Source organism: Cryptotermes secundus, unplaced genomic scaffold (genome assembly GCF_002891405.2).
Source record: "Cryptotermes secundus unplaced genomic scaffold, Csec_1.0 scaffold333, whole genome shotgun sequence".
Classification (NCBI taxonomy): domain Eukaryota; kingdom Metazoa; phylum Arthropoda; class Insecta; order Blattodea; family Kalotermitidae; genus Cryptotermes; species Cryptotermes secundus.
This window is the reverse complement of record NW_019742965.1, coordinates 1,145,887-1,162,295: the sequence shown is the minus strand read 5'-3', so window position 1 is coordinate 1,162,295 and position 16,409 is coordinate 1,145,887. Positions and strand designations below refer to the sequence as shown.

Here is a 16,409-nt window from a genome sequence, read left to right as displayed (position 1 = left end):
TGAGTGCATTAAGATTTTTACTTACCCAGGTGAATGGATCCCGGGAATTTTCCAGACCTGCCCTAGACCATCAGGTTTTTCTTATGGAAATTATAAAAATGTCAAGGCGGGTCCAACTTCCTACAGACCAGCACATAACAAAAACCCAGGCAAACCAAAGCACTGAATATACTCACAAAAGAAACATTCAGGGTACACTTACAAAATACGGAAAGCAAGATAAACAGGAGACCAAGATCTCTCATACATTTTATTTTAATTAACAACTCTCTCTTACCTAGAACAGAATGTATCCATTCACACAATCACACTACATCATTTTTACTGTTCTTGCACCAAATAATCCTAATGGAATTCTTGCAACGTCCTACTGAGAATACTGATTAATAAAAATATCATTACCAAAACTTGGGGAAAAGTGCATGAGACCAAAGTGCTTACGAGGTTTTACTGTTCAGGTACTTAAAAAATGCACTTTCTCATCCTCTTCTGTATGACATACAACATTCTGTCATGTTAAACTGAAAATGGAGTTTAACAGGAAAATAACCACTGTCCACCATACAAATAAAAAGTTATCTAAAAAAACAAACAAAATGTGGTTCATGTACCATCTTTGGAATCACCTTAAAAAGAAACATTCACTTCTTTCTTGAGACTTCACATGGAGATCATAGGCACATCAAACAGATCACAAATGCCTTCACTGTCTCCCAAATTGAAGAAGTAATCTTTCTCACTTGGTGGAGGGCTCAATCTGACCAGTGGACCAAAGACTAAAACAGAAGATGCAATGTACTATTTTCTGCTACAAATCAAATACTCTGGTGGACTATATATATTTTCCTAATGCATGCTCAGCAAGTCTGTGTACCTGAATGGGCATTATGTTCATTTATTGTAAATACAAAAGAACCCTGCTTGGAAACTGCTTACAGCATTGAAAATAACTACTGTACTTACAATGCTGCACCAACTGGACTGTGCACATGTTCTATTGCAACAGTTCAATGTGGGCTACTGTAGGTTAATAAGGTACTAATGCCATGCAGTATACTGTTCATATTAGATCACACAGGAAATTGTGGACTTCCCCTATTCTCCAGCACTACACCATGAAGGTGTGTATGGGGTGTAAAGTACACCTCTACATGTCCTAGACCTCACCACAGACAAAGGCATGTGGTCAGAAGGAACCCTTCTGCAATAGCTGCTGCCTTTCAGTATCCAATCTGCATATATTCCTAATAAGTTTCCAAAGAACAAGTAAAGAGAAATTCACCTCAAAGCTTGTAACGCAATACCACATAAAGACCCACATGCTCATTAACAGTTTTATGGTACCCACCAACATCTGACAAGTACAGTTATGTAATAGTAAAAAAGAGAAAATATCATTGCTTTCATCACTGGAGAAAGTGGTGGTGCTGAAAGAACCAGAGAGATTTAGTTGGAGGTAGCAGGGACTGTTGGAATGAGACTGGAGGTAGCTTAACCAGGGGTAATGTTTGAGATAGCACCAACAGCTGGTGTGCGGCTGGGGAAACCAGGATCAGTGGTAGCCTGGAGAGAGCAAGAACTGGCATGAGTCTGGAGGAATTAGGGGCAGCTACAATAAGACTGGAGGTAACAGGGTCAGGTATGGTAAGATCACAGATAACACAGCCAGGTAATTGAGAATGGAGGAAGTAGGATGGGCTGCGGTAATGCTGGAGCTGGAAGGGCTAACTAGCGTCCAACATCAAAACAGTGATCATATGAAGGATGAATTTATCTAACCAATAACCAGTTTTGGATACAAATAAAGCGATTTTTGGTATCTAACAACAATGTATCAACTACAAATTATGCAGTACTGAACTGAACATGAAAATGTTTCCCAAATGATTGGTAGGGAATAGGAAGTGATCAAAACCCATCAGAAGGAACAACAGCCTGAAATGACCGAGCAGAACAACAAAATCAAAAACTCAATGAGAAAAGACTGGTCTTTCCACGAGATTCAATCCAGGGCCCAAATACACATGCAGACAGAATGCCTGAAAATAACACATATGTTTGTACATGCAACGAAACAAAATTATAATTACCCACTTATTACATAAGAGGTTCTGCTTGCTACAGATAAATAAATCAATAAATTTCTCGAAAACCAATGAAAAAATAAAAAAAATTACAGCACTTTCTCTAGCAAATACCCAGAAATCTCATGCAGTAGGAATATTTTTCATTTATGTTACATAATATCAACAGTGAGTTAGACTTACTTTCTGCTGAAATAAGTTCTTCCATTAATTCTCCATCTACCTCTGCCATTGACACATCTGCAACAAACATGAATTACATATATACAGTAAAAAATTTGAACTGGTTGGTTGGTTGTTTGGTTTCCAATGGCTGCATTTGGGATCGTTAACCCATTTTGCTTCTTGCTTCCCAACAGAGAGCACTCAAGTTCTGGAAGCTTTGCTAAGTGTGTTGCTCATTTTGCACTAGCCAGGGGACACGTATGACTTAAAGAATGTCACGGATCTGAGCAAGTATTTTACATACTGACAATAACAGGGAGTGTTCCATTTCATAAATCATGAAATTACATCAAGTGTAGGGGAACTAAAAATATTTTATGGAAAACTGGGCATATGCTGGCTGTTTTAATGAAAGATAATGAAAAAAGCAGACAGGCCATTTACCTTTCAATAACAAAAATGAGACTGACATTCTAGCATAAACTAAGGTTCATACCTCAAAAAGGTTATAAACAAATGGAATAAGACAGTTTCAGTGAATATGACGATGACTTTGTAAGTACTGCAGAATCATTTGTTTCTAACAGTCATCAAGGTGACATTACAAATAAATAATGCATAAAATGTCATCAGTGCAAATGGCTGGAAATGGATGAGACCGACAAAATGAGGAACTCAAAACGTTATGTGCTACATGTAATTGGGAGCACTGAGATTGAGATCAGCTTGACAACTACAAGTTCCACTTTAAAAAAGGAGGCACTGCATGAAACAAACAGTGAAAAATCACATGCAGCAGGTGAAAACAAACAGAACGTTACCATTCCTATTCCTACCATCAACAGAGAAAAGGTTCATTTTGGAATGTTCATGCTGTAATTTAAAGTAAAAAATGATGGTTATGTGTATAAATTGGGAACTAAAGGTGTCTTAACAAACTGGTACTCAAGATCTCAGCCTGATCCTTCCAAACAATTTTTTCTGCCATGAAATGTGGCCAAGGAAAAGGAAGTATGTTTAAGGAATGCTGCAACACTGTCCAGTGATGATTCCAGCCAAACATGGGTAGATGTCACTGTACAAAACAAAATCCTGTGTTATTTGAAATGTCACAATAACAACTCATGTAATGAAAAAAAGAGGAAAGGGAAAAAGAAAAGGAGCACAAAAAAATATGAACAAGAATTAACTTGAAACTTTCATTGCAGTTCACTTCTATCTTTTGATATTCTGTATTTTCCTTCACATTACATGCAATTTGCTTCCTTTCACTCTCTTTAGTAACGTCTTTTATAATATCAATCTCTGTTTATTTTCAAGATGATTTTGAAATGCACGTTTTTTTTGGCTGAAATTTGGGAAAAATTTAAATGAAAATGTTATCGTTCTGATTCATAATAATTTTGTTGAATATCCTGTACCAGTAGGCTTAATAAAATACTTAAAACAAATATGGGGCATTTCTCCACAAAGCCAAGAAGCAGTGTGAAGTACTTCTAAGAGAAAGATCATGACTGCTAGGACTGCCAATTTCAATTTGGGTTTGTACCAACAGCAGCAGTAATTTATAGATCTTACTATGGAATACTAGTTTGGTCTACTGTCCTTATAGATTTGTAGCTATTGTTAGTAAGAGCTGGTATAGTTTAAACGTCTTGTGGAAGAGAAGTCCTGTTTTCAATACCATCTCTGGTAAGATGATTTTGTGCTCGTCATAAATTGTAAATAGAATCTAGTACCTTTTTAATGATGTAATGATTTGTCACTATTCGATGATGATGCATCCTCAAAAATACTTTTGACAAAGTAAAATGACACATTCTATTGTTTTACTGTAATGTAACTTGTATATAATGGAAACTGTAATTTCAGAATTTGGTGTGACAGGTTTACAAAGGTATGAAAAAATGGCATAATGCATGTTGGTTTGGGTTTTCTTATAGAAACGAAAATAGTGACTTTTTTTATTAGTATGAATATAATATTTTAAACTACTGAAAAACCAATGCAGAAACTTTGATTTCTTAGTATAAGTAAAAGGAATAGCTTGATTTAGAGCATCAGCAACCATTCAGGTTAGTTGGCTCCATCTTTCACAAGTTTAACAAGAACACTGGAAGAGTACACCTGATCAGGCATAAGCTTCCCATAAAATGAGCCAATGAGACAACCAGTATGTGAAACACCAGTGTTGTTAATGAGAAGGAACTCCTCTTCCATAACCAACATGATAGTCATCATCATTTAGCTCCCACTGAAGCATAGGGCATTAACAGTGTCACCATCTCACATGGTTCTTGCTGAGTTGTTTAATTCCTCCCCATGTCTTCCTCTCATAATGTTCTCTGCCAACTCCTTTTTGGCCTCTCTCTTTTCCATTGTCCTTGTGGGTTCCACTTCAAAGCCTCATTCTTGATTACATTTTCCTTTCAAAGAGTATGGTCAATCCAGTTCCATTTACAGCTGGTTATCCTTTCACTTATTCTTATTTCATTTTTCTGTTCCCATAGTTCATCATAACCAACACGATGCACATGTGTTAAATTTTGTTTTAAGTCTGGTGCAGACCAACTTTTTTGAGCTTAATGGCTAATAACTACATTAAAATGGCTATTTAATAACCTACCTGTACTTCCTGCAGAGACAATATCACTGAGGATTACATCCGGCTCTAATAACACAGGGCTGCTTTCTTGTTCTGCTTCAGGATCAATTCGTGGCTGTTTGGGTGGTCGCCCTGGACCTCGTCGTCGCTTCAGGCTTGAACTACTTGAAGGGCTCTGTGGGCGTGTTGTTCCAGTCTAAAAATGTTATTGGTTATTTTGTAGTAAATGATTAAAACATGCAGTTTACTGAGTGCATCTTCTATTATACTACAGGTACTGTTCATTTCCTGCATTCCCAGTGTTGTTTCAGGCATTTTACTAAGGCTATAAATAAATTATAACTTCCAATTAATCAATCATTCAACATTAATCAGTAAATCAAACAGACAATAGAAACATACTTTTCTACAGGAAATACAGACTAATTCATCTGTGAACAAATAGTAAATATTTAATGTGATGTCTGATCCCGGAAAAGCTAGGAAAAATGTATAACAGACAGGGGTCAAGACAGTGCCCTGTGTCAAGACAAGTCTAAGTTAAAAACTGAGCTTCACTGAATGCATTTCTGTGGTGTGAATTATGAAGTCCATTTTTTTTACTGGCACTGTATTGCAATACTTTTCATAAATGCTAGATATTAAAAATGGTCTTGGTGCAAGGGTCTTTTAATGTCCATCCATTTTTGTAAACTAACTGAGTACAATAAATTTTGCAGTTTACTTAATCCACCTGCCTCCACTTACATCTGGACTTAAATGGCAAGAACCTGCTGTTGCAGTACAATTATATAAAAGATATTTCTGTACATCACTGTTAATGTAAGAAAAGTAAAGCTAACCCTCTAACAGGCCGTGGTGGCCCATAGGATTGTGACACATCAAGATTCCCACATTTTCTAGACAATCGGCTCAAAGATTGCGGTGAGGCTGTCAGCCTTACGCGCCGGCTGCTCTTTACCCCCCAGGATGTTTCTTGGTACTCATTTCTGTTAGAGGCTGAGTCAAACCCAGGGCCATAATGTGGCTGGAAGGATTAGGTCAATTGAAAATCCAATGACCTCATCAGGAATCAAACCCACAACCTTCTGGTCTGTAGCATAGCGCCTCAACCAACTATGCTACAACATGCCCCTCACTCTTAAGTATACAGCATTAAAACATATATTCTTTGGTCAAAAAGGACTATAGAGGAGCTTAAGGTTACTAGCTGCTGATGAAAATATGAGTCCAGCATATTTAAGTGTGAATTGAGATGTGGTGTTGCTATTTCAAGACAGTAGCTGACTACATCTCAGAAATGATGTTAGCATCAACACGCTAAAAGCTTAACAGAGGAAGGTCATGCATTTTACCCCATTAACTCACCAAGAAAATAATCATCATTTAAGGAATCAAATAAATGGTCTACTTAAGCAGCTAATCATGACAATCCTCATGTTCATCACACTTTAACATAAATATTTAAAATGTACTTCATTATGTCCAAACACACTTGCTGCACAGTTCAATTTGTGTCACACTGTAAACTGCTGATCCAAACACCGCCACTAAAAATTCCTCCTCTTAAACAAGAAAATATCTACTCACTTGAGGCACAGTTGTTTGTCGTGTTGGTATCCGTGGTGATAATGGGCCAGGTTTCTGCGGTGAGTTGTTCCGTGACCTAGTGGAACGAGTGGCAGGTGGACTAGGGGCTGCAACAGCCGGCAGCTTTTCAGTGCCTTCCAACTCTACATCCACTTCTTGAGTGTCCTCCTGAAGCAAACAAAAACATTCCTTCATGATTCACTTGCATGAACCTTTTCAGTGCTATTAACAAATGTAAAGGCATGTGGTCTGATTAATTAGTTTCTGGACTGACTGAAATAAGACACTACTAATTTCCTAGATGGAGGTAGAGTAGAATGTGGTGGTGAGTCATTTGTCACCGACTTCAAAGTTGTAGCTTGTGTCACTCAAAAGTAAGACACTGTGAAGGTCGCATGTTGGAACCAAACAACTGATTGGTTTTCCAAGTTCAAAAATAGAATGGGGTCAGTTAACACTGCTGATCACTGAGGACATCCATTTACAGGCAACAGATATGAATGTGCAAAAGACTGCCGCAAATTTCATCAATCTGCTGACGATAAAGGGCGGAATCATATCAATGTGCGCCAATAAAATCTTCAGAAAGACCAGCAATTCCCAGTGTGATTTCTCGTTTTGCCAGAACTAAAGCTGGCACTTAAAGGGAGGCCACCTGGTGACATAATTCAAGAACAACTGCAGACTTCACTTGCAGAATTTAAAACTCAAGACTTCCCCAGATAGCACCATTACTGGACTCACTGCACATCACATGGGAAGTTCTTCAAAAAGAATATAACCTGACACACCACATGCTTACACACCATGCCATGAAGGCTTCTTGGGATAGCAAACATGCAGCTCCACACACTCATGAGTGACTGGTTGGCTTCAAACCCTAAGTCATCAATTCACAAGTGCAGCGCACTTGGCCAGCAGCTATTTCATGACTAATATATTGTTTGGTTTAAAAAACATTTTTCAATCTTAAGATCAACTTTCTTTGTAAATTCTGTAAACTCATTATTTTATATGGATGTTTTGGTCTGTGTTATATGGCTGCAATACCTCGCGTTAATTTCTTGACAATAAGTACCACAATGAAATAAAAGATGAAAATCTTCATGTACCTCCTTGGTTAGCTGCAAAAGACCATCTGGTAACCATATTTCCATTTAATAAGCTGTGATGTATGAAGGTAAGTGAATTTTCCTCACATTGATTCTAATTCATAAATTAATAACAATCTTCTTTGCAGGATTTGTTGCACACATAAGAAGCTCGGGCCACAAAACACATTTCTCATAATGTGGCATCAGGAAATTTTTACTTGCAGAACCACTGCTTTAAGCCGTTTTACTCCTGTCTAAAGAGTTCTCAGCCCCCTCAAATATATATGTACTGTAGACCCCAGAGCTTGATTGAACAAGAAGGCATGAAGAAAAGTACTGCTCTTGCCAGGAACTAAATCCATTTGTTCAGGACAGGTTTCATCTAGTGTGGAGACTTGTTGGTGCTATTAAAATTGTTTTACCATATAACATACATCTATATTTAATAAAGACAAGAAACTGACCACAGACTGTATGCATGCAATAAGACTGAACACATTAAGTACCTTGGCACTGGACTCTAAAACAGCCTTTGGGGGTGGAACTTCTATTGCCACAGGGCTGGTGCAATCAATGTCCTTGTTCACTAACAGTACATATATTGGACCAACTGAAGACTTGAGGTGCATCTGATAATTCTTTTTGCTACTGCCATTCTGAAAAGAAATGGAATACCATGGCACACTTTTCTACATATATGATATACAAAATTAGCAGTGGCTTCAAATACCTACTTTCATTTCACTTATTTTATAATAGCAGCAGTTACACAGGATCAACTAAAACACTACAGGAAGTGAACAATAAATCAGGAGGGATGTGGAATCAAACAGTCATGGCCCTGTTCAGGGGCGGCCCGCGTATAGGCACTGCGGAACTGCAGCACCCCCAATTTCCAGATGATATTATCGATAACATTTATATAATGAGTCCTTTTTTCTTTAATTTTTTCTTTATACTTGTACAATACAATGTATAATCCTTAAGCTTAATGTCAGTAGCCAAATCTTTGTATGGAACTGTGCGCTTCTGGAGCAGCACCCCAAACTAATTTTAGCTACAAGCCACCACTGGCCCTGTTTGAATTCGCAACTTACATGGTAAAAGTTTGTAGGTGACAGATGTTAAGAATTCAAAGTAACAAAAAAATTGGGAATATCATGTAGCTTTCTCTGGACACAGATTCAAACATACCTGCTCAACTAATGGCACCTCCAATTCTGTTCCACTAGGAGCCTGGATTGCAAGCATTGTGTCTTCTTGAAAACACTTACAGATGTCTTCATGTGTTACATATGCAAGGTGACAGTTTTCAACATCATCTGTAATGTTACGAATACTCTGCTGCATCCACTACAAGAAAAACACAAGCCATCAAAACGCACTCTCCGCAGCTAACACTTTAAACTGATCATTCAGTAAAATGACTGCCTCTGGGCTGAATAACCAAAGTCTGATTCTTAGAAGGGTCTTATGACTGGCTCTGGTGCACACCTCAATTCTCTTATGCTATCAGGGACCCTTTTCTGGTGGTAAAGCATCTGTGCATGAAGCATTCTTCATATGTTGCCCAGATCCAGACTGACTACAGCTTCAATGACTGTCATCATACTGGGGTGCTACACACTGACTCTTAGGTTATTTAGTGACACTATATACATACCTTCAAATCACATGGGAAGATAATAAAAAATAGTAAATAAGCAATGGTCTGGGAAGAAGTGGTTGTAGCCTTTGCCAGGAAAAATTCAAATGGGATATCTCACAATTGCATATCTACAGTCTTCCCGCTATGCCAACATGCTCTAATACTTGGGCACAGAGGCTACTTCACCATGTTACCTTCACAGTAAAGATAGTAAAAAGAGGAAAAATATAAGATTGAAGAGATATGTACTTAGTTAAGTACTGCACCATTAATACTGTCACATGTAGGAATGACTATAGATGCAGTTTGGATTGGATATTAGATTTACTGACCATTTATACATATGACTCGCAAGTACAAGTTATTACAGTGCCACTGCTAATCTCCACAATTCACAAATCACCACAGCACCCGCTAAGACTTTTCTAGCCTGCTGTGTCTTCACTAGCTGATACCTAGCAATGGCTTCTAACAGTGGAAATTCTTCAGCTTCACATGCTCATGTCCTCTCTTCACAGACTGCAGTACAGAACTGACTAAGCTCTAACATTGTTCCTTGTTTATAACATCTTGGCATGGACTACATAGAAAACACAACTCTTCTACTGTTGCGTCTGGATTTGTTTGCCGCAGAGCTGTGTTCACTGTACCGTTGTGTAGCAGCGGCTGCTGACACAGACCACAGAACACTGTTCCTCTTTTGCTGTACGATCACTGTGTCCATGTCTCTAGCTGCGGAAATGTGTTTACCAAGCCATTGCCCAAAAATGACCCACATCACAGTCGTTGCATTGCAATAGCTCTCCATGCTAAAATACATACCCCTATGCTTAATAAGCACCATGCCACGGAAGTGTACAGGGAAGTGGACATGTACCTCCATCCATTTTCTAACTTTTAGCCTCAAAACTAGATGAAGGTGAGTGATCAGCTTCATGCCTTGATAGCTTTCTTCCCTGTGAAAGAGGTCTCAATATCTACTGGACAGGAAGTGGATCAGCTGCAGGAATCAGTGTGGACATGACAGCAATGAGAAAATTCAGACCCAACTCAAAGTCAAACTCCTGCTATCCAGCCTGTAACCTAGTCACTACTAGAGACTAAGGTATCCCAACATGATCTATGTAACAGACCTGCTTATGCATATCCAGCTTTTGTTCGTGCTCATCCAACTTTGAGATTTCCTTCTTAAGTACTGCCAAACGGTCTGCCATCTCTTGAGTGTTGCATCCTGGCCCAGCACCCCTTCAACACACACACACATACATACAATATCAATACACGAAAAACTCGGCAACTGCATATGCTTAAAAAAATCTGGCAGAAAGGCTGAATATTTTATTTTGAACATTCTTTGAACAACAAGGATTAAGCTGAAAATAAGAGTCACAGCACAATGAAAACCAAACTTAGCAAGTCTCATGGTTTATTTCAACATTTCTTCTGAACTCTAATGCTTATAAAACATAGTATTAATAATGAATTAAGAACATACTACTTATGATGGTGCAGTGATACATTATTACATGACCACATGAGGTACTGTGCTATAGTACACCTGCACTGAGCACTGATTTTCTGTAATTCAACAGAACTTCATTACTGATAATTGCAAAACGATTATACAAACTTATATTTCATAAGAACTGCTAGAAGTGACCCCTCCTGCTTCACAGTACATAAATGCAGCCTAAGATTCTGAAGTGAATAGTTTATTGCACACTTAAAGCACACCACAACCCTAAGTAACTTCATGGAGCTGAACCCTTCTTGAGAAGCTGCCAGTTGTGCAGTAACTCAAGAACTTCTCAACGTTTTATGGCTGGGTTAGACATCATACCCATAAACTGTTAAGAAGTGTGACACAAAATACTGGAGTCTATCTTCGCAGCCACAAGACTAATCAAATTTTGCATGTGAAAAATAAGATATGTGAACTTATGCAACCAGGTTACATAACTAGAGTTCACTTAGGGAACTGACTGATGTAAAATGTACAAGATCAAGTCAAAGATGCACACTGCTTTTCATAACCAATGAAGTATTACTTTACTGGTCATGCAATACACAAAATGCAATATGAAAGAAGAAAATCCTAACGTCATTCAACAAGTCCCATAATAATGTGGCAAATTATAAATTTTAGTACTTCAGAATATGTCAAAAAACTCAAGTTACATGCTTCAAGGCAGACTGAAGTCAATTCTAGCAGTTCTTACAGAAAGTTTCTGTCACATTTTTATAGTAACCAGTAATTAAGTTGTGTTGATGTACTGAGAGAATCACTGCCCAACATAGTGGAAATCTCTGCACTATCTGCTGTTCAGTCATGCAATCAATTACTTCCACACTATCACAAGCAGTATGTTTTCATCTCAATAAAATGCCTTGCATTTTATTTTCCTGGATAGTCTCTTTCCAAAAACAGAAGATCGCATCAAGTGGAGGAACTGTTTTGGAAGAGACTGTGGACCTGTCGTCTGATAGATTACCGATGAATGAATGAATGAAAATGCCTTGTACCTGTTCACCTAGTCAGGAACCCACAGGCTCATTACCATGTCACAAGAGCTCAGAAGAAGTACAAAATGTGTCAAAAGTTCAAACGTTTGGGAACCCCAACAAAAGATCAAAATTACACTCAGAAGAAGTTAACTGCTGATTAAATTTGGAAAATAGTCACTACAATTTAGTTCAGAATATTTGATCCTCCAGTTTCGTATCCAAAAAACTGAAAATTAAAATCTGACTCCATAAAGCAGAGCCCTTGAAAAGCTAGTAGTTGCTCAGCTAGTCTGGAACTTTCCATCATTTTATGGACCTTGAAGGTTCATTACTGTGCTCAAGAGAGTCTGCCACTAGTCTGTATGTAAATGAATCCAGTCTACACTTTCCCATCCTATTTCTTTAGGATATATTTTAACATTATTTTCCCACCTACACCTGGCTATTCTAAGTGGTCTCTCTCCTTCATGTTTCCCTTCTAAAATTTTGTATGCATGTCTCTTCTCTCCCCTTTGTTAAGTTCCAAAAAAGATTAAGATCAACAAAACTATAAACTTACCTGTTGCTTTTGATGAGTGGGGAACATACTTGAGAACAAAATGCTAGAATGAATATTTGAACGCAAGAAAGGCAGTAATAAAAGGCTGAAATTACATCATGATGGGCTTCCGTACCCTTCACCCATATTATTTGGATGACCAAACTGAAGGAAATGAGAAATGCATACGATATTTCAGCTGAAAAAGCTGAATACAGACCATGACATAAATTAATATTATGAAAAACTCTGGTGGGAGAGACAGAAATGCATACCAAATTTGAGTTCAAAAATTTGGAGATCAAAGCATAAATGGATGTTAAAAAACTGAGTGTGGGTATTACAATTCAACTGATTCAGGACAGTATCAAATAGCAAGCTCCCTTCAAATTTCAAGTTCCATAAATGGAAGGGAATTTCTTGACCATCTGAATGACTGCCAGCTTCTCAAAAATAGTCTCACAAGGCAACAATCAGTTTTTCAAAATAAAGGCTGCTCATTAAACAAGTCTTTAAAAGTGGTTATGCTGCTTATATGATATGTACATACTTCCATTGTATACTATTTTTGCTTTTCTTCTCGATGAGACCAATGCCTTCCAAAACATTGGTAATGTCATATATTCTCCTTTTCTGCCTCACAGCTAGTATATCGGCCGCCTTAAACAGAAATTAAGAAGAACACAGGCCAAAAACAATATGACTGTTCATCTGTACCAGTATTCAAAGAACACACTTATGATGCTGCATCCTTGCACTAGTACAACCTGTTTGTGTTTATTTACTAACTAATTTTAATAGAAACAACATATATCTATATGATAAAATCTTACACCACTATGTGTTTCAACCTTCAATCGATCATCATCAGGTGGATCAAACAGATTTCAGATCCACAGTACTTACTGAATCTGCATAGCATTAATTTTCTATAACGTAAAAATTATTCTAGGTGGATCAACCATGTGAACCACAGGGACTGATTTCTTCACAGAAATAAAAAAAAAAATTAAAGTAAAAGTTAAACAGATTCAAGTAAAATTAAAATTAATTAAATGCATCTTTCATTACTGTTTTCCACACATACAAATACAATAGACTCTACATTATAATTCGTTCATCCCCATGCTGTTGAACATTATGTAGTAAGTCATATTCCTATAAAAGCACTGTGATAGAGCACTTGCTTTATATAAATTATCACATCAAGTAGGGTGTTGCACTCTTTAAAGGACTGGACGTTCATCTTGCTAAATTAATGGTGATCTTTATTTTAATACATGTCAATGATCGCAAAACTATTTGTTGATACTGTTTTAATCATGATCCTCTATGTTGGTTTGGAACAATATGTTATGATGTCTGAAATAAAGGCGATCACACAGCATAACACCTTTTCTGCTTGGCCTACTGTTCGATCCTGAAGATGGAGGCAGTATGTTTTTTCCTTATCTATAAACCTCTACCAGACTACAAGACATCAAATCCCTGAAGGCGGTACTCTTAAAAATCTATATACTTTACAAGGTGGATTCAACTTGAAAAGCATTAACATTGTAGAGAACTGGTTATTTTAATGCTACCCAGATTCAATGGATATTGCAGATATGAAATGTACTTAACCTAACTGAAAATCGAAACATGTGCTCGTATAATATTACCTCAGCGATATAAATTATGTGACGGTTACTAAACTTTGATAGTTTCAATACTGCTAGATACAAAGCATCTCCTTTTTATACACACAAAATATTTACTTACTACTTTCAAATCCAGTACACCATCTCGTGCTTTTTGCAACAGGGAAACAAAACGTGTTGTTAATAACCCCAAAGACTTTTCAAACCTACTTTGTTGATTGTCAGCCATCTTCAAAAACCGTTGTCAGATTTTAAATGTCCGGCGAACGAACAATCGCTACACAGGAACGACTACGACCGATTATTTATTTCGTTTCGTAGAACTGTTCGACAAGACGGCAGCGATTACCCAACACGATACGTCGTAAGAGACTTTTACCCAGTTTAAAATTAGCACATACGTTGAAAGTACGAAGGGAAATATTTTGTTTGCCAACTATAATTAACGTAACACTCCCGAATTCCCGAACGCTCCCGAACTTGTAAACGTGCTATCAAAATGTTAACGCAAGTGAACGTCAGCAATTACAGTCCTAACTGGTCCTAACCGTCCTAACAAAGGCAGCCGAATTTCATGCACTGCCGCCAACGTGAATTCCTGGATCAAACGATACGTAAATACATTCGGTTTAGGACAATATTATATTCAAGCATCGTGTTGTCCCAATATATCAGTTATTTCATACAATATATATTTCCGTCACATAATACAAGAAAATGTTATAAGTCACTTTAATTCTTTATTCATCATAAGCAGAATTCCACTCCAAAAATCCAGGAACGTTATTTCTGTTGTATCCCACAAATGGCTGATTGTACTAGGAATTTTCATCAAGTGCACTGTTTCTAAATAAGTTTGTGAATATTTTTCCAGAGAAAATGCAATAAAAGATCACCTTGAGCATTATGAAACTATTGTCATTCATACAAAGTTGTTAACTCAATTGTAAATGTCTTTTCTTTACAGGAATGTCAAGTTTAAGCTGCATTCTGTAATTCTGTTCCTGAAATTTTTCTGCAAGTCTCTGTAATTTTCAGCATAGACAAATTTAAATCTACCAGATGATTCTAATAAGAAACATATTCCTTGGTATGGACTGTAATAACATCACACAATATTTGGAAATAGCAGTTATTCTAATTTCAGACAGCATAATTTGCAGGCTTTAGCTGCCTCTGAGTCATCTTTTCATATAGAAGATGCTGACATTCAATTGCAGTTTTGATTGAGTTTTTTTGCAATCTCTATTATATCTGCACAGGGCTTCTGCCTTTGATCGTTTAGTGCAGCAACATGTAGTTTTATTTTATAAAAATGACACAATTGTTTTGTTTGTTTGACATGAGAACACAAAATTACAGGATCCCTAATGGCTTAGCAAGACTGATGCCTCATGCAAAGTAAGCTGTTGTATTCTGCACATGCTGGAGCACGCAGTAGCATAGTTGGTTGAGGCACTATCCTACAAGACAGAAGTTCACGTGTTCAAATTCTGATGAGGTCATTAGATTTTTCAATTGACCTAGACCTTCCACCTGCACTATGGCCATGGGTTTCACAGCTTCTAACAGAAATGACCACCAGGGATCTTCCTGGGGGATAAAGGGTAGCCAGCAAGCAAGGCTGGAAACCTTACCATCATCTGTGAGCCATTTGTCCAAGAAATGTGGGAGCCTCGATGTCTCACAACACCTTGGGGCCTTCAGGGCCTGTTACAAGTAGAGCTTAACTTTTTTCTTGCCTTTTATACTGCACATGTTAATATTGTACATACTCAGCTAACTCTTCTCTGTCCTCTTAATCCATACAGAGAAGCCTCTGTTCAGAGGCCAATCCAACCTGATATCAAACAATACCAGCGGCTTTCACCGGAGGTAAAGCAGTCTGAGGGTGAAGTTGATCACTCATGTCCATCTACTGCCAAGGTCAAGAATACATGGATCTATACATCCACTCCAACTCCATAAGTCTTCATGGTATAGTGCCAGGGACAACTTTAAATTTTTTAATATTGTGTTACTGGATATCCTTATTTAATAATTAAAACAAATGGTGAAAAATAATTGTTTATTAATGTACACAGAAGAAAATGTATGAGACACCAGTTTTTTAAACAATTTATGCACACATATTTATGGTGATCACCACATGCACATTTCTGGCACTTAAAACACCATCCCCTTGTCATTCTATTGTAGCTTCACCCACATTCGAAACAATGACCTCTGGATCCATGCCGAGTTGGGGGCACGGCTCATCGGGTCCTGTAACACTTTGACGTGCCTTAAGGAGTTCTGAAGGAATTTGTGGAATTGTACATCTTTGTTGCATCTCCTGCTTTACCATTTAACATATTGCTTTTGCGAAGTCAGTCTCTTGACACCCTGGCCATTTTGCTCATTGCCCTTGCAAATGCGATGAGCATTGATTGCAGTTATATAAAATAAAAAATAACCATAGGTCAACATCTAATATTCTGTGTTACATACATGCAACGACACCATCAGCCTTACCCTTCTTCTGAGATATGAAAATGACA

At 37.6% G+C, this 16,409-nt stretch overlaps 1 protein-coding gene across 2 annotated transcripts; it reads right to left on the bottom strand.

Moving 5' to 3' along the window:
• Window positions 1-222: 222 nt before the first annotated feature.
• Window positions 223-14,602, bottom strand: LOC111873465 (transcription factor E2F4). Of its 2 annotated transcripts, none has more exons than XM_023868208.2 (9): window positions 13,991-14,602; window positions 12,780-12,895; window positions 10,320-10,431; window positions 8,733-8,891; window positions 8,045-8,194; window positions 6,445-6,612; window positions 4,876-5,050; window positions 2,268-2,324; window positions 223-776 (listed from the first exon to the last, which is right to left on the bottom strand). In XM_023868208.2, exons 1-9 carry the CDS (start codon window positions 14,096-14,098, stop codon window positions 661-663), a joined length of 1,161 nt encoding a protein of 386 aa, XP_023723976.1. In that variant the 5' UTR covers window positions 14,099-14,602; the 3' UTR covers window positions 223-660. The 2 variants fall into 2 exon arrangements, with proteins under 2 accessions (XP_023723976.1, XP_023723977.1); XM_023868209.2 differs by having other exon boundaries at window positions 12,780-12,889; window positions 13,991-14,584.
• Window positions 14,603-16,409: the final 1,807 nt, after the last annotated feature.

Bases quoted from the DNA above. Each gene is read 5' to 3' on its own strand.
- LOC111873465 (XM_023868208.2), bottom strand. From the start codon at position 14,098: ATGGCTGACAATCAACAAAGTAGGTTTGAAAAGTCTTTGGGGTTATTA. The intron at 8,892-10,319 runs GTCTGTTACATA...TTTTTCTTGTAG, and splicing joins AGCTGGATATGCATAAGCAG to TGGATGCAGCAGAGTATTCG. The intron at 6,613-8,044 runs GTACTTAATGTG...TGTTTGCTTCAG, and splicing joins TTTTAGAGTCCAGTGCCAAG to GAGGACACTCAAGAAGTGGA.